At 45.6% G+C, this 23,211-nt stretch overlaps 1 protein-coding gene across 3 annotated transcripts in view; it reads left to right on the top strand.

Annotated features, from left to right (window-relative positions):
- The window catches only part of LOC111152293 (intestinal cell kinase), a 59,155-nt gene extending 41,876 nt beyond the window's left edge, over positions 1-17,279 (top strand). For all 3 annotated transcript variants that reach the window (XM_022510770.1, XM_022510768.1, XM_022510769.1), the window contains exons 6-14: positions 295-427; positions 1,109-1,280; positions 3,445-3,612; positions 6,099-6,419; positions 7,988-8,178; positions 8,296-8,444; positions 9,986-10,114; positions 12,389-12,511; positions 13,627-17,279. In XM_022510770.1, the coding sequence (XP_022366478.1) occupies positions 295-427; positions 1,109-1,280; positions 3,445-3,612; positions 6,099-6,419; positions 7,988-8,178; positions 8,296-8,444; positions 9,986-10,114; positions 12,389-12,511; positions 13,627-13,781 (1,541 nt within the window). In that variant the 3' untranslated portion in view covers positions 13,782-17,279. The remainder of the gene's footprint in view (positions 1-294; positions 428-1,108; positions 1,281-3,444; positions 3,613-6,098; positions 6,420-7,987; positions 8,179-8,295; positions 8,445-9,985; positions 10,115-12,388; positions 12,512-13,626) is intronic.
- Positions 17,280-23,211: the final 5,932 nt, after the last annotated feature.

Consider the following 23,211-nt stretch of genomic DNA (forward strand, 5'->3'; position numbering starts at 1 on the left):
CAGGACCCTGAGATCATGACCTGGGCCAAAGGCAGAGGCTTAACCCACTGAGCTACCCAGGCGCCCCATGATGTTTTTAAGGCTGTTTTCTACGTTGGAAAAAAAGGATGATCAGTTTTTTAATTGTTTTACATTTTGGCGAACTCATCAGTGGGCAATGAAAGAAGTCCTGTGCATAGAGCCTTTGGTGTCATTCCAGGCTACTTCTCAAGTTACAGCTATTTATGAAAAGAGAAATATAGCTACAAAGAGTAATGCAGAAGCAAACATGTATTGGGATTTCTCTCTCTACAGGTTTCTTCCATCGGGACTTAAAGCCTGAGAACCTCCTCTGCATGGGCCCGGAACTTGTGAAAATTGCAGACTTCGGGTTGGCCCGAGAAATCCGATCCAGACCCCCATACACAGACTATGTATCTACCAGATGGTAAGCCCTCTTTCCTCCAAGTTACTTAACTGCACTTCTTTAAAAATACACCATTATACTGAGAATAACATTAATGTCACAAATAAGTAACTTTTCACTGAGAGCAACCCTGCAGCTTGAAACACATATTTGTAGGTATCTTGGCATTGTACCAGGTTTAAAAGATTGGGCTATAAATCCTTTTACAAGGAGGCCTGTGATGCTTTTCCATGATATAAATAATATTTCATATACAGCCCTTACTGAAGACCGTTTCCTAAAAGAGTTGTGTAGAAGATTCTCCAAAGACCTGTTCTAAAAAGCCAGCTAACGACTATTGCTAAAACTTTGAGACCGGAAACATTTAAGCACTTGGCCATGACCAAGAAGTAGCCTGCAGACAAGTTTATGTTCTCTCTTTCTCCTGTTTTTCCTTTTCCTCACTCTCACTCTGTGTTTCTCAAGGGTGCCGTACAGAAGAGTCCTGCAGAGAAATGCTCAGTAGGAAAAACCATGAAATAGAGAAGCACTACTTTATGACAGCAGCCCCGACAAAGGCCAGGCCATCCAGGGTCCACCTACCCCACGGAGCTAGATAGCAATTAGAAATAGAGAAGATCTCTCCCTGAGAATGGATGGTGGTATTTCATTGAACTTCTGGCCTGTGCCGCACTAACCGGCAGTGCATCTTTTGCCCTCCAGGTACCGGGCTCCGGAAGTGCTCCTGAGGTCCACCAGCTACAGCTCCCCCATTGACATCTGGGCCGTGGGCTGCATCATGGCGGAAGTGTACACCCTCAGGCCACTCTTCCCCGGGGCCAGTGAAATTGACACCATCTTCAAAATCTGCCAGCTGCTGGGGACACCCAAAAAGGTAATGATCCTGAACAAAAGCCTGGGGGCTGAAGCCAGCAGCTGCCCCTCCCCCCACCCTCGCTTCCTGTCCTGAACCCACACAGCCCTAGCCCTGTGGATCGCCTGCTAGTCCTACAGTCTTTCCCTCGACCTCAGTGGCCCTTCCCTGCCCTTTCCGCTGATGTGGCGGCCTCTGTCCCTCCTGCTCTTCATCTTAAGCATACGTGTTACGGCTCTCTCTGCTCCTCTCTCGGCCACCCCACCTCCCTCGCTGGGCTTCTCTATCCTCCTGGCTACGACTCCTGCAGCCCTTCGCAAGTCTCCTAACTGAAACCCTCCCTGGGCCTGCGATCACATACTTAGACCACCTGTGAGATTTTCTCCCGACACCCTCACTGTCACTTTGGACTTGACACCTGACAGAGATTGTGATTTGCTGACCCCCACCTAGCTTCCTTCCCCCGTTCTCCGTTCCTGTCCACACTTGCACCAGAATCCCAGCGCCCCAGCCTTGAGGCTAAATTTCAGTGTTACCCTCCCTCTCTCTCTCTCTCTCCTGTACCCTCCTTCCCTGGCCACAAATCCTGTAGAACTCCATGGCACAGCCAGTGGTGACCCTCCCGCTATGTCTGGGGCATCTTCTCAGTCCAGCTGCCCTCAAGTTCTGCCCCCAGCTTATCTTTCGCTCTGCAGCCAGATTCCCCCAGCCAAACAGCAGCCCTGGTGCTGCCTTCCCTGTGAAAAATACCTATTGAGTGCCCACACCACAGCCTGCTTCACCCTCACCACTAATCTCCCACGTGCTCCCTTGCACCCGGCCTGGTGCAGTCCTAGAGGTGCCCCCCCTTCCCTGCCTTGCACACTCGAGCTCCGCTCCCCTGCCTGAATGTCTCACGTGACTGAATTCCACTCTTTGCAAGGCCCCTTAATAATTTACGGCCTCGCTGCTGCTCTAATCTCCTCTCCATTTCAGCTGTGCTTTAGGTTAGTAATATCATTATCCTTGGACATCTCTGTGCCCTGGACCAGGGGCTTGTGTTTACTGGTATTCATTTTCCAGGTCCTAGCACCATTGCTTATACAAACCAGACCCTCAGAACATTTTAGATCATTTGAATAAATTATGAGTGCTACCTCCTCAAGATTTTCCAGAGTCTCTTGCCGGATATCTTTGCCTCCTCTGGTTACCTGGAACTTTCTTGCAACCCTCATCACTTTTTTCTCTGTATTTCTGTGTTTTAAAATAAATGCCTTTTTTTCTCTTTTTGGACTGTAACGCCAAATCCTGGATTATTTTTGGATACCCAACAACACTAAGCATATAATTAGCCCTCAATAACCATCTAAGTGAATAAATAACTTAAGCTATACATAATGCCACTTTACCTTAAAAGATAAAATTATACCAGAATGTGTTTTGTTAAAAAAAAAAAAAAAAAGTGGGGTGGGGGGAACCTTAAAGATTATTTGCTCGTCGTTTTGCATCATTACCTCCAGAATTTAGTGGGAATGATGCATGAAGCAGTGGAGAGCTTGAGACTGAGGGGAACAGCTTTCTTCCCTGCTGGACTTCACAGCATGGTTATTTTCAGTTGTCAAGATGGGGTTATTCTTGGGCACCTGGGTGGCTCAGTGGGTTAAGTATCTGCGTTCCGCTCAAGTTATGATCCCAGGGTCCAAGGTGTGCTCCTTGCTCAGTGGGGAACCTGTTTCTCCCTCTGTCTGCCCCTCCCCCTGCTTGTGATTTCTCGCTGTCAAATAAATAAAATCTTTAAAAAAAAAAAAAAAGGTAGGAATATTATAATATATAGGGTAACACAAAGTTATTTAACTGGAAACAAGGTGTCTTCTTTTCTTTTTTTTCCCCAATACGGTTTCTCAGCGGTTTCTTAAAACCTCTGTCTCATAGAACACAATTGGGAAAACACTCATTTGAACAATCAATTGAACGGTTATAAAACCAGTTGGTGGCAAATTCACTGTGTTTCCCACTATTCCCCCACATTCACGTTCTTTGCAGTCCCTCCATTAGCACCTTCTGTGTTTCGTCAGACGCAGTGCCGCACCGTGAGTACCAGCGTGGTAATGACGTGATTGCTTTTCTGGTAGGGGCACGTGGGCTGGAATAGAAACGATCAGAACAAGTTGGCTAAGCAAGATCTTCTGTTTTGTCCTTCTTTCAGACCGACTGGCCTGAAGGCTACCAACTTTCAAGTGCAATGAACTTCCGCTGGCCCCAGTGTGTACCCAATAACTTAAAGACCCTGATTCCAAATGCTAGCAGTGAAGCCATTCAGCTCCTGAGAGACATGCTCCAGTGGGATCCCAAGAAACGGCCAACAGCTAGTCAGGTTTCCTTCCATTTCCTTCTGTTCGATGCATTTCTTGTGAAGTTCATATCTGACTCTGGATAATTCCTATAAACCTCATAGGAGGTATCTTACTTGGTATTATGGGTGAAAAACAGTATCAAATGCCACTAATGGTATATTATATATAAAAACAAAATAGTTTGAAACTCACTGTATACAGTTAAAGGTTTAAACAATACAGTTGCTTTGGAAATTGGCATACAGGTTCCTATCACCACGTACGAGGAAGAGAAAATAAGCAAATATATCTGCCTGTCTTTAGAGAAAGTTTTCAAAGATATTCTCTAAATTAAGACTACGTAGCAGTTCGCTTATAAGGCATTATGGGTTGTCAAAAGAGAATTTGAAAATATCTTGTGAAATCCAACTCCCTCATTTTACAGCTGGCACAGAGAGGGCAACAGACACGGTAGAGCTAGGATGATAAGCATCGTTAATATTTGATAGCACTTAACAGTTTGTAGATGCTTTAGTGTGTTCTTACATGATATTAGCCCTATGAAGGTTCTGTGAAACCAGGGGTAGTGTTTTCCCTCTGTGAGAAAACTGAATCTCAGAAAGTTGAAGCGATCTCCCCTAATCATTCATCCAGCAACTAGTACAGATAGTGCCCTGGACTGTAGTTCAATGACACGGATCGTGGGTCTCCTGCTTCATACATCCTTTTTTCTCAACCTGCCCTCCCCTAAGGCCACTTGGACTTAGATGATAAAACACCCTTGTGCCTCTTGCAAGCCTCCCTCTCTAGTGTGTCTGGCTCCTTCCCAGCAGCCCCTCACCCCCATGGTGGTTACGCGGCTCAGAATGACAAAGGTGACCAGTTCTAATCAGAGATGATGATTCAGCTAAACAGAAGTGATGGGGGCCATTTGAAGATAGGGCCAATGTGATGTTAGAATTTGTGAGAACCAGAGAGACCATAGTTGGAGGTTAAGGAATTATGGAGAATCAGCTTTCCAAAGGCTCAGAGGAGAAAGAGCCATAATTTGGTACCATAAGACTATGGGTGGCCGGGGTTGGAAAGCCCACAGAAGTGCACTGGCGGGGGGGATGAAATTCATAAATATCCTGAGGGCAGGAGAAACGCTTTCTGACAAACCCAGTTTTTTAAAGGTTGTACCCAAGAGATGAAAAGAAAAAAAATCTATAGCAAGGAACCAGGAGAACAATGTGTACTTTTAAGAATAGTGTCAGAAAAGCTAAAAACGGCCCCAGATCAGTTTGCAGAAGTGCCTGGAACTACAGAGACTTCTCAAATTAGATGCCAGGGTCCAAAACCAGTACGAAAGTCTCCACGTTATTGGCCTCTGCGTCTATACTTACATATAATCATTACAGATGTTTATAACAGAGCTATTAAGAAAGGTTCTGTTCTGTTTCGTGATTTCCATTCAAAAAGACTAGGGAATACAGAGACTATTTCAGAAAGAATTGTAAACCCCAGCCCTTCAAGATTTATCCCCTGACTGTCCGGAAAACTGGATTGCTCAGAACAACTAACAAGGCTTGCCAGTTGTTGATAGGCAGGGTTTCCCTGTATCCCGTATCACATTCTTGGCATTCCTGGGGTAAAATTCCTGCTTGTTATACACTTGCCTCTTCGGAGTCTTCCAGGATTATTGTGTTTGGCTCTCTCAGTTTTATATTATTTTTTTTCTTTTTATGGACTGAGGAAATTGGCTCTGAAAGGTGAAATACTACATTTAAGACACATAGCAGGGGCCCCTGGGTGGCTTGGGTGGTTAAGCCTCTGACTCTTAATTGGCTCAGGTCATGATCTCAGGGCTGTGAGATTCAGCCCCACATTGGCTCACGCTCAGTGAGGAGTCTGCTCGAGATTCTCCCTTTCCCTCCCCCCCAAAAAAGATACATAGCAAATAAGTTACAAAACCAGCATTTGACTGGCTATTATATAAGACTGATGAATCATAGACCTGTACCTCTGAAACCAATAATACATTGTATGTTAATTAATTGAATTTAAATTTAAATTTAAATAAATAATAAATACATACCACAAATTGTGATTTGCCAGCATGGACCAATATTTCTATGGCTCCATGATACAACGCATATTAATTTATTTAAATTAAATTAAATTTATTTATTTAAATTAAATTTATTTATTTAAATATCCTTTAACTCTTTTAGTGAGGTCTACTTATATTAAATGGAAGTTTCAAAGGAAAAAAAAAGCATCTGTGTTGAGCAAGGTATTTTTCAGAAGTAGCAAAGGTAATAGCAGTGTAACTGGCTGCTTTATCCAAATAATTTTAAGTGTATAAACTTTGTATTTTAGATAGGGAAAATCATAAAGAGTATCACACATTCAATGCTGTTTTCTCATTGGTTTAGACTAAGAAACTGTAGTAAGCTGGTCCCATGAAATGTAGCTCAGTGAGCCTGATGGTCGTAACCTTCCTGGCTAGACTTTTCTCCTACAACAGCCCTCTGTGTTATTCCAGGCGCTTCGATATCCCTACTTTCAGATTGGGCATCCACTGGGCAGCACCACACAGAGCCTTCAAGATTCAGGAAAAGCACAGAAGGATGTCCTGGAAAAGGCAGGCCCACCTCCTCACATCAAGCCGGTCCCCCCCGCCCAGCCCCCAACCAAGCCACACCCACGGATTTCCTCGAGACAGCATCAAGCCAGCCAGCCCCCTCAGCATCTCATGTACCCCTACAAAGCAGAGGCATCCAGGACAGATCACCCGAACCATCTTCCAGAGGACAAGCCAAGCCCGTTGCTCTTCCCATCCCTCCATACCAAGAATGCTCAGTCGGTAAGCAGTGAAGATTTGCTAGGACGCCTTGTCTTGCCTGTACCTCTTCTGACCCCACCTATGGTGTGAGAGATTTCCTTTTTTTCAGCCTATAAAGTCTAATTACAAGGAAGGTTGATTATAATAAATGTATCTTTGCAATATCACAGAATAATGAAAGGAGCTTTGGCCTTGGAGTTGAAGGTCTAAATTCAGGTTCTGGCTGTGCCTGTTAACAGTGGAGCTGGCGGCAGGCAGCTGCGGTGTGGCGGTTCAGAGCTCCCCATTGTGAACATGTTTTGAAAAATCACAAAGTGCCATAACGAAATGTATAGGTTGTCGTTCCTATTAATGCTGTCGACAATTGCTGTTAAAGCTAGGCTGTCAATTGAGTCCAGATCGTTCTCCTTCTCTGGGACTGGTGCGCAAAAGGAAGGAGGGAGTGCTAGACTCAATAACCTGATCGGGGCATCTAGTTACCAGTAAGTTTGTGGTGCTGTCTGAGAGCCTGATTTTCTGACAACTTTATGTAGAAGCAGAATTCTTTCTGTTGACAAGTATTCATTCACTGATGCCGGCTCCCGACCTGCACTGAGCTGCCCTGTGAGGTTACTGGAGTGCTATCTTTAGACTGTTTGCTGGGCCCCCGCCCACAACTTTGGAAGCAGTGTGTATTTGGAAATTTCCTACTATAGCTAATTCTGTAATTAAATAGTATCCAGATCTACTAAGAAGGCATGTTTGATCTACTAAAGAAAGCATGTTTGCCGTGTTTTCAGTAAATGAGCCGGATGACTGATGTCTGAGCTGTATTCTCTTGCACCTCTGTTTACGACAGAATAAAGCCTGTTAATGTCTTCAGGGATGAGGCCCGGATGACAGCCTAGCTATCCTCCCCATATGTGAGCCGTACCTTAGACTTCTTTTTAGGGGCTCCAGGGTGATACAGTCAGTTAAGCGTTTAAGAGTCGGTTGACTCAGGTCATGATCTTGTGGTCATGAGATCGAGCCTTGCATCAGGCTGTGCGCTCAGTGTGGAGTCTGCTAATGCTCTCTCTCCCTCTCCTTCTGCCCCTTCCCTGTCTCTCTCTTTCTCTCTCAAAAATACATCTATTTTATTTATTTATTTATTTATTTATTTATTTATTTATTTATTTGACAGACAGAAATCACAAGTAGGCAGAGAGGCAGGCAGAGAGAGAGAGAGAGGAGGAAACAAGCTCCCTGCTAAGCAGAGACCCTGATGCAGGGCTCCATCCCAGGACCCTGGGATCATGACCCAAGCCGAAGGCAGAGGCTTTAACCCACTGAGCCACCCAGGTGCCCCTAAATCTATTTTTTTAAAAATGTCTTTGTAAAAAATCCTTATCTTATACACCTGAATGTCCCCACAGGATGCCAGTGGGTGGGATGCACGCAGGAGAGGTGAAAGACAGAGGCCCGGGTGTGTGCTTCCCACGGTGGCGTGTGGGGAATGATATGCCCCTGTCCTCCTTTTCATCAATGAGGAAGTGTGGAATGGGCATTACTCATGGGTGAGCTCCATTAATGCCAAGTACCGCTTTGTCCCTCACTCCTCGGGTACACAGAAAATGCTAGCTGGCCTGGAACACAAAAATGGGGAGATCAAGCCCAAGAGTCGGAGAAGGTGGGGTCTTGTCTCCCGGGCGACAAAGGATTGTGACGACTGGGCTGACTTGGATGACTTGGATTTCAGTCCGTCCCTCCCCAGGACAGACCTGAAAAACAAGAAGAGACAGAGCGAGGAGGCTCTCTGCAGGCAAGTGTGCGCCTCGGCTCTGGACACAGATTGACTCTGGGGTTTTTGAATCGGTCTGTACCTCTCCGATGGGGCTTCCCATCTCATGCTGATCCAAGCCACGTTCCCTTGCTTCAGATTTGAGAGCGTTCTGGACCTGAAGCCCTCCGAGCCCATCAGTACAGGCAGCAGCGCCCCTACCCAGACCTCCTACCAGAGGCGAGACACACCAACCCTGAGGTCCGCGGCCAAGCAGCACTACCTGAAGCACTCGCGATACCTGCCTGGTAATAGAAATGCTTGCCTTTCCTTTCCTCCTCAATAAGAAACCATTTCCCCGGAATCACATATTCACAGAGATTCTGTTTTGGAAGGCAAGCGCCCCTGGGCTTCTAGAACTTCAGAACTGGCAGGAACATCATAGAAATGTATGGTGTAAGCCCCTGTGCAGCCTATTTTCTAATGCTGGGAGCCAGACCCTAAACAAATAGACAACCAGTAGATCCGGTGGTGGTAGAAGGCGGGGAGAAGATGCCATTGTAGACAGAGGACTCAGGAAGGGCCTCTCTGAGCGCATGACTCCTGTTTGGGCCCCCAAAGAATGGGGAGGAACAAATGAGCAGAACAAAGGCAGGGGAAGAAGCAAGAGAAGAGCCTGGAAGGAAGGCAGGGGCTTGGCTTGTGAGGGGAAGTGCAGAGGGGCCGGCGTGACCCGAGGGTGGTACGATGGTGATATACGTGGCACGAGGCATCTTTGGGGGTCTCGTGAGACATTTGGAATTCATTTCACAAGCAGCAGGAAGCTGTCAAAGGGTTTTAACTGGAGAGCACGCTGGGTTCACGTTCATCTGTTCGCTGAGTGGCTGAGGGCAGGCTGTAGTTCTCGTGCAGGTAAGGGGAGTGCTGGCTCAGGCTGGAGCTGCGGGGCCCAGGGGACACGAGGTGGGAACAGCAGGCCCCGCTGGTGGATTGACTCCTCGCCTCTTGGTTGGCCTCCCAGGATGACCTGGAAGAAGAGAGAGCAGGTGACGGTAGAGCAGTGGTTCGGGTGTCGGGACAGAGACACCCTGTGTCCTCTGGGCCAAACTCCAGTGGCCACAGGCCAGAGGGAGGAGGGAATTAGAGTTATTTCTTTTTGGCTCTAGGAGAGGAAGGAGGATAAAGGATGAATTCAGTCTTTCAGTTCTGAAAACCTCTGCAGTGCTTGACATAAATGGGAAAGTGGGCGGTCTAGTGGGTGGTTTGGCTTGAGTTTGAGGTGATTGATTAAGGTCAAGGCAGCCTTGGGTCTGATGGGAGTCTGTGAGGGTCCCCAGTGCTGACCCTAGCCACCAGCACTAGATGGCGCTAACGGTCCAGGTCAGGTGAGAAGAGGAATCTGGGGGGACAGAATGCAGAGAGGAGAGCAAGGAGCTGCAGAGCTGGAAGGGTGGGGAAGGGGGACCAAGAGGAACTTGGGAAGGTGATGGACAGGTGGTGGCCCATGCAGGGGTACAGATGGGAATGACCAGGAGCACTGACACCCAGGAAATAGCACCAGAGGGTCCAAGAGAGAAGACATGAGACAGACCTGTTGGGAGGAGTTTAGGGAGACCTCTTTCAGGCTGCCTACCAGTGAGTCAGCCTACTAAATCCCAGGACACCATATTTCCTTCTTTCCTCAGCAATCTATGGACAGCCTCAGGGTCAGTTTTTGCTACTAAATACATTACATTCCTACTACGTAGAAAGTTTAGACAGATTGAGTTCTGTGATGAGTTTACCACTGGAATCTGGTTCAACATGAAATAATGTATTTTGCATCTGAAAATCATTTCTTCCCCATTAGGAATAAATATAAGAAATGGCATACTTCCAAATCCAGGCAAGGATTTTGTTCCATCTAATCCGTGGTCGAGTTCTGGTTTGTCCGGAAAATCTTCAGGAACAGTATCAGTAATCAGCAAAATAAATTCAGGTGAGTAGTGATTATTAACTCCGAAATGACAAGAGGCAGATTCTCTGGATACAGCAAGGCCGGTCCAGAGAGATAGGCTATGGAAATGAGAGGGTTTTCTGGGGTGGAAACCCAGGGCCCCTTTTTCAGGCCACGCTCCTGTCTCTTTCTTGGCAACAGGCTCCGGGGACCCAGCCAGCTGCCCTGGGTCTGCCCCCAGGCATAGCTGGGGAGTTAGGCATCTCTGACTTCCAAGGCCCCGCCCTGCTAGACATCCAGCTTAGCTCCGCCTGCCGTGCTCCAGCTCTCCCCTCTCTCTGATGACCCAGCCTTAGCCCAGAGCATCGGAAAAACCTCTTCTGGACAGCTCAGAGGGCCGTCCCCACTTTTTTGTTGTTGTTCTCAGTCCCACTTCTTTTAAATGACTAAGGGAATTTCCTAAGCCTTCCAGGCAGGCTAACCCCATTCCCAGCAGGCCTGTTCCCTGCTCCATTTTCCCTCACTCAGGCAGCCCCTGTCATGCATTGCTTCCCTTCCACATTGCCAGGTAAACATCTGGGCCTCACTTCTCCCTGCTTTATCCATGACACGTTTATTTATTTTGAGAAATAAAAAAAAGAGGGAAATGAGGTATCAATACCCATGTACCCACCCCAGCTCAAGGAATCAAACTTTGCAAGTACACATGAAGCCCACCGTCTAGGCCCTCCTACCCATTCCCTCTTTCCCCTCTCCTAACCCCCCAGCCCCTACCTAATTTGGTGTTTATTACTTCTGTGCATTTTTTCAAAGATTCATGAACCACATAGTATTTTTTACATGTTCAAAAATTAACACGAACGTAATTCTGGGTCTTCACTCATTTTAGTAATTCTGTTATGATCTAGGAATTACGCAGAGGTGTAAGACCCATCAGAGTGTATGTTATAAAACCTATATAACTTATGACACCATATCACCCCCTAATTTATGACTTTTACTGGGCTGTAATGTATTTATCCTTCTCTCCTTGGTGAGCATGGAAGTTGTGAACCATCTTTGCTATAGAAGGAGCACTGAAATGAACCTGGGCGTACCCTCTTGTCGCGCACCTGCGTGAAGGTTTCTCTGGGGTTGATGTAAACAGGTTAAAGGGTGTGCTCATCTCTGACTTTACAGATGTTGCCCAGTTGCTCTCCAGCAGGGTCTGGGAGTGGTGCTGCATCCTTGATGCCACTTGGTACTGTCGTGATTGCAAACTGTGTGCTGGTCTAATGGGTGTGAGATGGCCTCTTGCGGCTTAAGCTTGCATGTCCCGTGTACTAATGAGGTGGAGCATCTTCTCTCATGGTCATGGACTGTACGTTCTTTCCCTTTTGTGACTTAACCTGTTTAGATTCTCTCATTTTTTGTGTGTACCTATTCACCAAAAATGCAAAATGTCCTCTAGCACAACACAGCTCCTTACCCAGGCATTGTGACTCTGCCACACATTCTCCCCCCGACCCCTGGATATAACTTCCATTTGTATAATGGCCCATGATAACATTTGTCATCATTCCGTGTGTACCTGAAGTCTTAATAGGCTCATAGATCTCGGTTCATCCATCCAATATGTATTGATCACTGCTACATATAAGGCGTCCCGTTAACCTCCTAGAACACTGGGTCCCCATACAGTTCCAGCCCTTAAAGCACTCTTGCTCTGAAAGGGTCATAAAAAGTGAATATATTTAATATACATCATTAATTTTTCTGATTACGGGCAAGAGTATTTAGCGTAGACTTACTTGACATAACTAAATAGTTAGATCTTAACTATTTAGTAGTTAGCTACTAAATAGTTAAGTAGACTTACTTGTCATAACTAAATAGTTAAGATCGCCTACCTGCATGCCGTTCCATAAGAGAGTGGTTTGTGGATTATGGTTTAGCCGGATTCTATGATTTGCACATACTGACCTGGAAGGATAACTCTTCTCTGTTTTGGAGGGGAAAAGGCAGATTTCAGAATGGGGTAAACCCATTATTCCAAAAAAGAAAGAAAACCATACCTTTCCCTTTTCTTGAATGAACCAAGCATCTGGGCTCCATTCAGGCACAGGCTACAGGAGCGGCCCTGTCTTTGCTGCCCCTCTCCCCCGTCTTTCCACAGTGTGGTGTGGAGGAATGCTCTGCTCGCAATTCACTGTTCTTATCCTATTTCCCCCCTAAAAGTAAACACCTAGTTCTTTATTGTTCCACACCTGTGTGACCCTGTTGTGTTATGTGCACATGGGGTCTTCATAGTAATGAGCTTTTGCTTTTGTGCATCAGTTGGTTCCGGTTCTACGAGTTCTAGTGGACTGACTGGAAACTATATCCCGTCCTTCTTGAAAAAAGAAGTCGGTTCTGCTGTGCAGAGGGTACACCTGGCGCCTATTCCAGACCCTTCTCCGGGTGAGTCCTATTTGGGGTTATTCATGAAGCAGTTCCTCAAATGGTTATCGAGTCATGGCTTTGTGCCAGGCATGTTGTAAGTGGAGGATCCACCAGGGCAGGGTAGATGCTCGCCAGTGCTGAGGAGAAAAATGAGGTAGGCAGGGTATAGGGAATGTGGAGGTTGGAGTGTGCATGTTTAAAGAGGGTGCCAAACCCGAAGAGACTCAATCTCAGGAAACAAACAGGGTTGCTGGAGGGGAGGGGGGTGATGAGAGGAATGGGGAGGCTGGGTGATGGACACTGGGGAGTGTATGTGTTGTGGTGAGCGCTGGGTGCTGTGTAAACGGATGAATCACAGACCTGTACCCCTGAAACAGATACTACATTGTATGTTAATTTTAAAAGAATAATAATTTAAAAAATAAATAAATAAAGAGGGTGGCCAAAGAAGACCTCACCGCCAAGGAGCTGTTGAGTGACGGTGTGTGAAGGCGGTGAGCGGGCTAGCCCTGCGGTGTGGGTGAGGCTGCCCCCCAGCCCTGGGTTCCTAGCGCTTGGCCCGAGATGGGAGAGGTGGGCGTGTTCCGGAAGAGCCCAGAGGCAGGTGGCAGGGGTGGCGTGGGCGGGGCCGCCGTCAGCGTGCTGTCCCTGCTGTCCCTGCGTATGAGGGACCTGGCAGCCACCGGAGGGTCTGGGGCAGAGGTGTGAGGTGATCTGACTCACATCTTGCAGCCTCACTCGCGTGCTCCTCGTCGTCGGCCTGGAGGCGGGGAACACGGTTGGCCCCGGGGAAACTGGCTGTTGCAGTCATCCCGGCGGGGAATCACGGGCCCGGCTGCTGAGAGCGGAGCCAGGCCAGATTCTGAGTCTATTTGGAAGCGAGAGCCAGTGGCATTTGCTGACCAACGACACGTGGGCTGGGGAAAAAGAGGGGTCAGGAATGACGCCTGTGTTTTTAGCCTGACAACAATAGAATGGAGTTGTCCTTCACTGGGAGAGGGAAGACTGTGAGTCGCCCACCAATGCTTCTCTTGAACTCCCATTTTCCGATATTTTTGTCACCAAGATGCATTTGTTTGCTGTGTTTGCAGGAGTCCCGTATCAATCCGACCCACCTTCCTCTTTAATTGCAGGCTATTCTTCCCTGAAGGCCGTGAGACCTCACCCCGGGCGACCTTTCTTCCACACCCAGCCTAGAAGCACTCCCGGGCTGATGCCACGGCCTCCGGCTGCACAGCCCGTGCACGGCCGGACGGACTGGGTTTCCAAGTACGCGTCTCGGCGATGACGGGCGAAGCTTCTGGGCGTGGGGGAAAGCAAGACACGCTCCCTCGGCCATCTGTCTGCCAACAAGAAACTGGCGACCGTGTGAAAGCAAACAAACACTTTATAGTTATTCTTCTGAACTAAGACATTTCAATATTCTTTTTAAGTTTTTTTTTTAAATATTGATTTGAATGCAATACCCTTTTTTTGTACAAAATTATTTTATTCTAAAACTGGGTCCCATTATTTTCTTAAGCAGCAGCGTTTTGTATATATGGATTATGTTCTAGCATTTTATACAGTCAACTTTGTAACGAACTTTTTAAAAATTAATTGATTTTCCTTTGGGGTTCCAGATAATATTTTATACAGATTTTTTAAAATGTAATAATATTGATGCAGTATTGCAGCAGGGGTACAATTGGAGGCTACATGATAGAGGGTTACTGACTCACCGCGTGCAGAAATTTGTGAAGTGGTTAAATTTTAAATGTGGCACACTGGTACATCAGCTTTCTTGGACCAGCCTCAGAGCTATATAAATGATCTTCTGCTTTTCTCAATATCAGGTTATTGGTTTGATTCTGTGACACCACTGTGCTGTTCTAAAAATACTATTATGCAATGAATTTCACAGCTGAAAGAACTCCAAGTAAATAGTTTTTGAAATTTTTACAACCCTTTTTGGTGGTTGAGGATATGCAAGGTGGTTGGAGAGATGGTTTTATCATGATAGGCCATCCCATTCTATTTTCTCCCATTTTTTTACGTTTCTTCCATTTTTTAAATCCAATTGTATAAGTACCCCCAAAAGGGAAGCTTTTCAAGCCAACGGGTCTTTCACTTAAAGGTCAACACAGTCCATTAAACTTATATTCCTATCAAGATGCATGACCAAAAAGCTAAGTTTCAAAGCAGCAGAAGATTTTTTTATTGTAATAACTGATCAACTCTTGCATTCGGTCCAGTTCTCCAGGCCTGGCTAGGAACAGACAATGAAGAATCTTCTGTCCTAGCCACATTCTCAGGGCACTTTGGGGAGCAGGAAGGATTCATGGCCGAGTTTCCACTGACCTGGGACATCCCGGCTACCATGATGGTGGTGTCAGTAGCGTGCCACATTTGAACTCGTAACCCTTGTGTAGTTTCTTCACACAGTGGGAAGTCTAATTTGTTGAAAAGAGGCTATTCCATTGAGAGGAATGTTTACAGCAATTTTGAAAACGACAAAGCTAGTTTGGAGACAGAAAAAGAAAAAAGGTCCACTCGTCATCCATCTCTGTAGGCCCATCTGCCCCCGCCTGTGGTTTACCTGAAAGGCAGGAGGGAAGGTCTCCGCCAGTGGACGTAATACAAGCTCAGTAGCGCATTGACTCACATTCTCCCAGGCCCCAAGCTACTCTCATTTGGTTCCAGGTTCCCGGATCTAGCAGGTTGAGCCGTGTGAAATTGTCTATCATTTCTGTGGGTTAAAATGACAGATAAAACAGAATGTCAGCACTTGGACACAATTTAACCCAATCCGTGGGTAAATGATTGCTTTGATGTATTCGTAGTGTGTTAGAGCCTGAGCAAATTGCCAGGGCTCCCATAGGGCCCTCATCTAAATCAGGGAGTAATTTTCGCTTTGGGGAATCTGGTGCAAAAATGTACTTGACCAAGCACTATGATTCCTAGGGGCATGAGAAAAGCACATAATGGATGTGGATTTGATAGGGAATATTTTCTGTTAACAAACTGGCAGCAAAGCTTCAGAAAACAAATATGTATATGTAAGCACAACTTGAAGCTGAGTTCACTTCTGTATTATATTCTCAACTCATTATCTAAAGCAGCAGAAAATGGGTTTTCAGAGATGAGTCCTTTACTGCGATAACTATTTATGTTCCCTTTCTGTATTATGTATAAAAAGTAAGTTAATCTGTAACCTTGCCCAGCTTGCTGGAAAGCTGGTTTTAAATTGTAAATACCTCTTAGAGAAGCGAATGGATTGTGAAAACCATATTCTTGGCACTCTAGCTTATGTTAAGGTCATGACATTTTTTTAAATGGAAAAACCCAGTCACCTGGTTATTATGCATTATAGAATTGTTTCTGTAATACTTTTTTGGGCCCACATTCAGAAAATATTTCTGCTTTCTTCCTCTTACTTTTTGCTTTATGAGTAAACAAGTTCCCTTAGGAAGCCAAACACGATTATCCTTGTGGAAGTTGAGAAGCTGATGTGCAGTCGAGAAAACTAGAAGACTGAAAAAACAATGTAAATTCTAAAGAGCCAGCAAAATCCTGGAAAGTTCTTTTTTTTACCCCCGTAAAGGGTAAATGGCAATGTGTATGCACGCTGTTTACTGTAGAAGGGAATCGTGACCATTTTTTGTTACGTGAAAAATTAAATGATACCTGGTGTGTATATCTTTTAGTTAGTAGGGAATTAGAAGATGTACTATAAGACAGCAAGAGGAATGAGGAGTTTCACCGTACCCATCCATGACTATACCTCATTTCCAGTCAGAAAGCTTTTCGGGACGTCGGGAAATGGTACAGAGATGGCTCTCTTTCCACACCCAAAGGTCCAGTGATAAGTGGTGTGCCGGGGGGTATGTGTGCCAACCACAAGGCAAGCCGCATGGGCATAAAAGCTACTCTTGGTGTGACTGTTCGTCTTACAATAAAATTCCATTAATTGCTAAACACTCACCCAGCTCATGTATGATAGGATTTAAGGAGGAAGAAAATTGATTTTCAAACAGTTATTTTAGACACCTCTCATAGATAGGCTAAAGGACTGTATACATCTAACTGACACTGTGTCATCTTCTGACGTTATCAAAAGTTGAATACAATCAAGGTAATGCCCAAGAACAAATAAGGGTGGTACTGGGGCTCACAGGCACCATCTTTGCTCATGAAGTAGCGTTTCCCTACCATCAAGCCATTGTTTTGTGCCATTTAGGAGGAAAAGAACGCAGGCTGTACGTTTCAGCTCAGTGTATGACCAAAAGCAATATGTTTATAAGAGAATGTTTGACATGCTAATTATTTTATATCATTTAAAGCATACTGTAGCAACGCTTTTGTTTAATATATGTGCTTAATTTTTAGAATTATTTTTACAATTTCCAACCAAAGTACTGTATTTTATATAACTTATTGTGAGGACCCTCTCATGGAAACCATTAAGAAGACAAACCGGAGGCAAGCATTCCTTCGATCTGTATTACCAATTTCTTAGAGACACTGAGCTAATGTGAATTTCAAATGACCCGAACAGTCTTCTGATCTCAGATGTCTTTGTACTGATAGCAGTGTAGTCACCAGATTTGATTACAAGGGAATAACTGAGAATATATTTATTTAAAAAGCAAATAGTCATCACGATGAGAATAGAGGAGGAGAGAAAACCACTGACACAAGCCCTTTCTGAAATAAAACATTGCATTTTGAATAATTTGTCCTAAGTTGTTTAAAAATGTTAACTTTATGTAAGGAAAATTCTGCTCCAAATAAAGTTACAGTTAAAGAAAGAGAAATGATCTGAGTGTTCCGTTTTTATTTTCAGTGTTCTTCCATCAGAAGATAACAGTAGGGCCCCTGGCAGGCTCAGTTGGTAGAGCACGCCACTCCTGATCTCAGGGTTGTGAGTTCAAGCCCCGTGCTGGATGTAGAGATCACTTAAAATCTTTCACAAGAAGAAGATAACATTAGTGTTTCCTAATGGGGGGGGTTGCTATTTTATAACTTCTTAATCCTTAGTACAGTGTTACTGCCATGAAATTAAAAGGATAAGCTTAGAGCAGCATGTAAAGAGTTATTCTGCAATCTGGAGACTTTTATTTTCATTTTTATTTTTTGTTTTTTGGAGGCTTTTTAAAAATTTAGTATTTAGCAAGTTAGGTGAGTAGGAATATTCAAAAAAAGAAAAAAGCAGATGGAGACAACTTCTGGTTGCCGATTTCATCGTGCCTCCTTATTAATACCTACCTCATATGCTTTCAGCTTTTCATAGCATACTCCTATGTACAATAAACACAGTCAAATGAAACTCACCACTTCGTGAATTACACACAAGATTCCACAGGAAATTCACTTCCCATTCTTTGGATCCTCAAAAGAATTTTGTAGGGACACAATTTACCGAAGGTGCATTGCTGAATCCCTAAGTGTGAACTCAACAGCATGTATGTAAATTTTTGGAATCATCTGCCCAACCTGCCCCTTCAGAGGCCTTAGGGATCTGAGCTCCCGCCAGCCTTCCTGCTAATAAAAGCTGTTGTTAGAGTCTCCCATGTAGAAGCAGCTTTCCAGCTCCAATCTCGGACTCGTTCAGCCTACTTGCCTCCACTCCAGCTTCCACCATGTCCTTCCCGGTGACCCAGAAGCCCTACAGGATGTCTACCTGCCCCCTGGGACCTTCAGTAGCCTCTCCTACATGGGAGTGCCTGGCGGACACATCAGCCCCTCCCTGGCCTAGCCGGCATCACCGCCAAGGTCAAGGCCCAGTACCAGGGGGTCACCAGCTGCGGCTGCAGCCAGGCCGCAGCTGAGAACGCGTACCTGATCCAGTGCAGGCCGGGCCGAAGCTGAGGACGCGTACCTGATCCAGTGCAGGCCGGGCCGAAGCTGAGGACGCGTACTTGATCCAGTGCAGGGAGCTGCAGACCCTGGCTGGGAATCACGCGGATGCTCCCCAAAAGCTGGAAAACAGAGAGTTCCGAGATGAACTTCAGCCTCAGTCAACTCCAGGATGAGATGGAGGGCCTCCAAGGCCAGAGGCCTTCCCTGGAGGCCACCATAGCAGCGTGGGGGGGGGCCGGGGGAGGGAGGTGGAGTGCATTAAAGAGATACTCCAGGGCCCTGGCCTTGGCTACCGCCTACGCCCTTTCTAGTCCAGCTTCGTCTCTGGTGGGGGCTCCAGCTGCTTCCGCAGCATCAGTTCCTTCAAGGCCATGCTTGGTGAAGAAGATCAAGACCCGTCATGAGAGGCTGGTGTCCAAGTTGTCTGATGTCCTGTCCAAGAGAAGCAGCCGCTATGGTGCCTCCCAGTCTCCCCCATCAGGTGCCTGCCATAGAGCCTTTGGGGGAAGAAGCCGTGCAGGGAGCATTGGGAACAGGAAACCCACCTAAGGCCCATCCCCAGTCCTCAGCTGACCCTTGGGGTGTAGTCCGTGCCCTGGGTACCCCTCTTGCCCTTGCCTCCAACTAAAAGCCCATTCAAGTGCCTTTTCTAAAATAAAGCCTCAGGGCTCCAGCTGGCTCAAGTCAGTAGAGCATTTGACTCTTGACCTTGAGGTTATAAATTGGAACCCCAGGCTGGGTGTAGAGATTACTTTAAAAATAAAATCAAAATAAAATAAAATAAAATCTAAATAAAATAAAATAAAGCTTCACCTAGTTCAAGTCAGTACAGCATGCAACTCTTGATCTCAGGGTTGTAGGTCGGAGCCCCAAGCTGGGTGTAGAGATTACTTAAAATCTAGATAAACAAAACCTCAGCGTGTTCAGCCAAAAACAAATCCACAGAAATAAAACCCTGCTGTTGGGGGGTGACATCACCAAGATGGCAGCATAGGTTGCTCCTGACTTCATGACCTCTCATAGGAACACCCAGCGACTATTCAAGATCAAGACCCCACTGAGAATCCCAGATAATGCAGTTGAGGCCAAAGCGCGCCCTGCCCCAAGGAGACCAAGAGCTTCTGCATTAGAAGCGTAGGAAGTGACTACGTGCTGACTGCACTGCCCCTCCCCCAAGACAGCCTAGCGCCACACAGAGAGGTCTCCCCTGAGCCTCTCATTCCTCCAGTAGGAAGAGAGAACCCCAGGGGGACAACTGGACTCCCCTGAGCATTGTGGGCCACTCTGGAGGAGCTCCTCCCAGATCGCACACCAGGGGAATCTGCAGCTGTCGGGAATCTGTGACGGAGAAGCAGGGAGAGACTTGCAGCAACCGGCACACACCTCTCAGCAGACCGAATTCATGCTTGCAGTGCCCAAGGGGTAATCCCGACCAGCAGTTTTGCTCATCTGCAGAACCAAGTCAGGAGTGCACTCTGACCAGGGAACGTGATGGGGTGCAAATCCGTCTGTTTCAGATCCTCAGACATGGAGTTTTGCTGGGCCTAGAGCTCCGTTTGCCCATGCTCAGGGAAGGAGCTGAGTCACAGCACTATCTGCTGGGGAGTGTCTCCCAGCCCCATCTGACCGGAAGGGCTGGCAACAACTCCTGGAAGCTGTGTGGCCCAGCAGCACTCAAGCTACGAAGCTGAGCAGAGCTGATCACCTGCAGGGCAAAGCCAGTATGGGGAGGTGTTCCCATGGTGTGCCCAGGCAGGGGTCTGATCCACAACCAAGGCTGAGGGTAGCTCCTGGCTCCGCCCAACCTGAGGGCTTGTTGGGGAAACTGAAAGTAGCCTGGTGCAACCCAGCCCCCTTCCCAGCAGGCAAGGATGCTGAGACCGGGCCATGCTTCCTGTAAAGGGTGTCTTCTGGCCCCGTCTGATCAGAGGGGCTGGCAAAACACCCAGCAGTACTCAAGCCTAGACACAGGCAGAGCCCACAGTTTGAGGAGCAAAGCCAGTGGCCCTGTTTGGGGTGTGGGTGGACTTGAATTAAGAAAATCAATGAAGAGCTGTACCAGCTTTAGAGCTGCTTCTCCTGCTGTATCCATGGTCCTCACTGGAGAAAGACTTCAGTGTGTGCAGCCAGGGAATCTAAGCAGAGCAGGCAGGAAACTCTGTAGCCCATTCCACAGGGCCACATACAGTGACAATGGAACACAGCACAGCCCATGGCTTTCCCATCTGCAGAGAAAAACAATGGCGTCACCTCACCACAAAATGCAGTGCACACTCTACCCTGATTTGGGCCCCCAAACCACAAGCTATATAAGACTTGGGTTCTGTCCTGCTACCCTAAGGCAAGGAAATTAATTCATAGCCTCATCTATCACTGAAATAGTTCTCAGTCATGCCCATCTAGCAAGCCTGTAGAGCCCATCCTACAGCCTCACTTGGGCAGGGAACCAAGAGCCAGCTGTCCTGTCCAGCTGTTCTCATCCAGTGACACACTCTCCCATCCCCATCCTCAGAGCGTGAACAGCTGCCTCACCCAAAAATAGACCATAATAGTAGGCCTCTTCTATTCAAAGACATTATCAGCGGACATACCCAAAAACCCCAACTGGGCTGACTGGTGAAGAACTATCTATCTCTCCCAAAGTAAAAATCGGTAAAGTGTGAGAGAGGAGCCCCATTACTCAAATACACAGATACTAAGTAAGGAATCACGGATCACAAAAAATCAAGTAAATATGACACCACCAAAGGAAACTAATTAAAGTTTCAAGAACTTACCCTAAAGAAATGGAAATCTATGAACAGTCAGATGAAGAATTCAGAATAATCCTCTTAAGAAACTTTAGTGAAGGTCGCCTGGGTGGCTCAGTCAGCTAAGCGTCTGTCTTCAGCTCAGGTCATGACCCCAGGGTCCTGGGATGGGGTCCCAGATTGGGCTCCTTGCTAAGCAGGGATTCTGCTTCTCCCTCTGCCTACTGCTCCCCCTGGTGTCCTCGCTCTCTCTGACAAATAAATAAAATCTAAAAAAAAAAAAGAAGAAGAAGAAGAAACAAAGTTTAGTGAACTACAAGAAAACACAGAAAAATAAATGAAATTAGGAGCACAATGCATGAAAAATTGAGAAGTTTAACAAGGCAATAGCAACCATAAAAACAAAACAAACCCACCCAAAACCCCACCAAACCCTAGAAATTCTAGGAGCTGAAAAATACAATAATTGAACTGAAGAATTCAATAATTTCAAAAGGAGACTCAACCATGCCAAAGAATGAGCTACCTGAATGAGACACTGGAAATTACCCCATCAAGGAGCAAAAAGCAAAAAGAATGAAAAAGAGTGAATAAAGCCCATGGGAATTATGGAACACAATGAATTATGGGACACAATATGAAGCAATATTCATATCATAAGAATTCCAGAAAGAGAAGAGGAAGAGAAAGGGACAGGAAGTATATTAAAGCAACAATGGCTGGAAACTTCCCAAACCTGGGGAGGGGAGGGAAATGGACATCCAGATCCATGAGGCCCAAAAAACTCCGAATAGGTTGAACCCAAGTAGGGCTTCACTATGACACATTATTATATTAATAATTAAATTATATTACATTTTATTATAATTAAATTGTAAAAAGTCAAAGAAAGAATGTTAAGAGCAGCAAGAGAAAAGAGAGATTTTATAAATAAAATACCTGATATGTTAGATAACAACAAATGTTATGGAAAATAGACAAGAAGGGTCAAAAAGGAAATGTATGTATGTGTTTGGGGGGAGATTTTTTTTCTCTTCCTTTCCCCTACTCTCTGTGATATGATTACTAAATCTGTTATCTTCCACCTCCTTAATATTTCACCTTTCCTTAACCATCATCTTCAAATTCATGGTGCTACTTTAAAACACATGGCTATTTAGTAGGTATGTCTCTCTCTCCTTTCCACTATGCCAATTCATTCATTCATTCTCCACACTCCTGCCACAGAAAACTACTGAAATTAAAATCTCTGTTATTTGCAGCAATTGTTCAGCACCCCAGGTTTCTCAAGGCAGGTACTCTCAAGAGCCCTTCATGAAGGAAACAATAATCAACAAAATCTATAGTCTGAAAAATAGCAGAAGCTGCCTCTAAAAGCAAGAAAGAGTTTTAAATAATTATTTTAAATTTATTTTTATTTTATTTTTAAATTATTTAAAATTAAATTTAAATGAATAATTTAATAATTCAATAATGCATTTTGAAGGCATATATTTTAAACTTTGAGAGCTGCGTGAATTCTGCATTCTCTATAATATAGCCTTGATGGCTTTACTCTATTTTTTAAAGTTTTAAATTATTTACCAGCCAAAGTATTTTTTAGGCCCATTGACACCTCCACCCCAATGTTCCCCTTCCTCCAGGAAGATGGTCTGTTTAGCCCATCACTTCGAGTGTCTGTTTTTAAAGTGTGAAATGAAGGGAAAGCTCAAGGTGAATCATGGAGTCAAAAAAGGGGGGGGGAGCAATATGTATATGATCTATACAAAAAATGAGATATAAGTTCTGTTAATACATATTCTATAACTGCTATGAATTGTACTCGCTATTTGCTAGGAGTTTTAAAATTATTTTCAAGACTTTATTCTCAAAAGAAAGGCAGATTTCAAGACTTTATTCTCAAAAGAAAGGCAGACTGCCACGTGCAGCGCCTCATTTGGATGTGTCTGGAGTCTTGGAAGCTTGACTACCCTACGTTCTCCTACAAATGGACCTTGAGAGCTTGTTTGGAGTTGATCCAGTGCAGGGAGCTGCAGACCCTGGCTGGGAATCACGCGGATGCTCCCCAAAAGCTGGAAAACAGAGAGTTCCGAGATGAACTTCAGCCTCAGTCAACTCCAGGATGAG

The sequence above is a fragment of the Enhydra lutris genome, unplaced genomic scaffold, assembly GCF_002288905.1.
Source record: "Enhydra lutris kenyoni isolate GAN:26980312 unplaced genomic scaffold, ASM228890v2 scaffoldscaffold28, whole genome shotgun sequence".
Taxonomy (NCBI): Eukaryota; Metazoa; Chordata; class Mammalia; order Carnivora; family Mustelidae; genus Enhydra; species Enhydra lutris.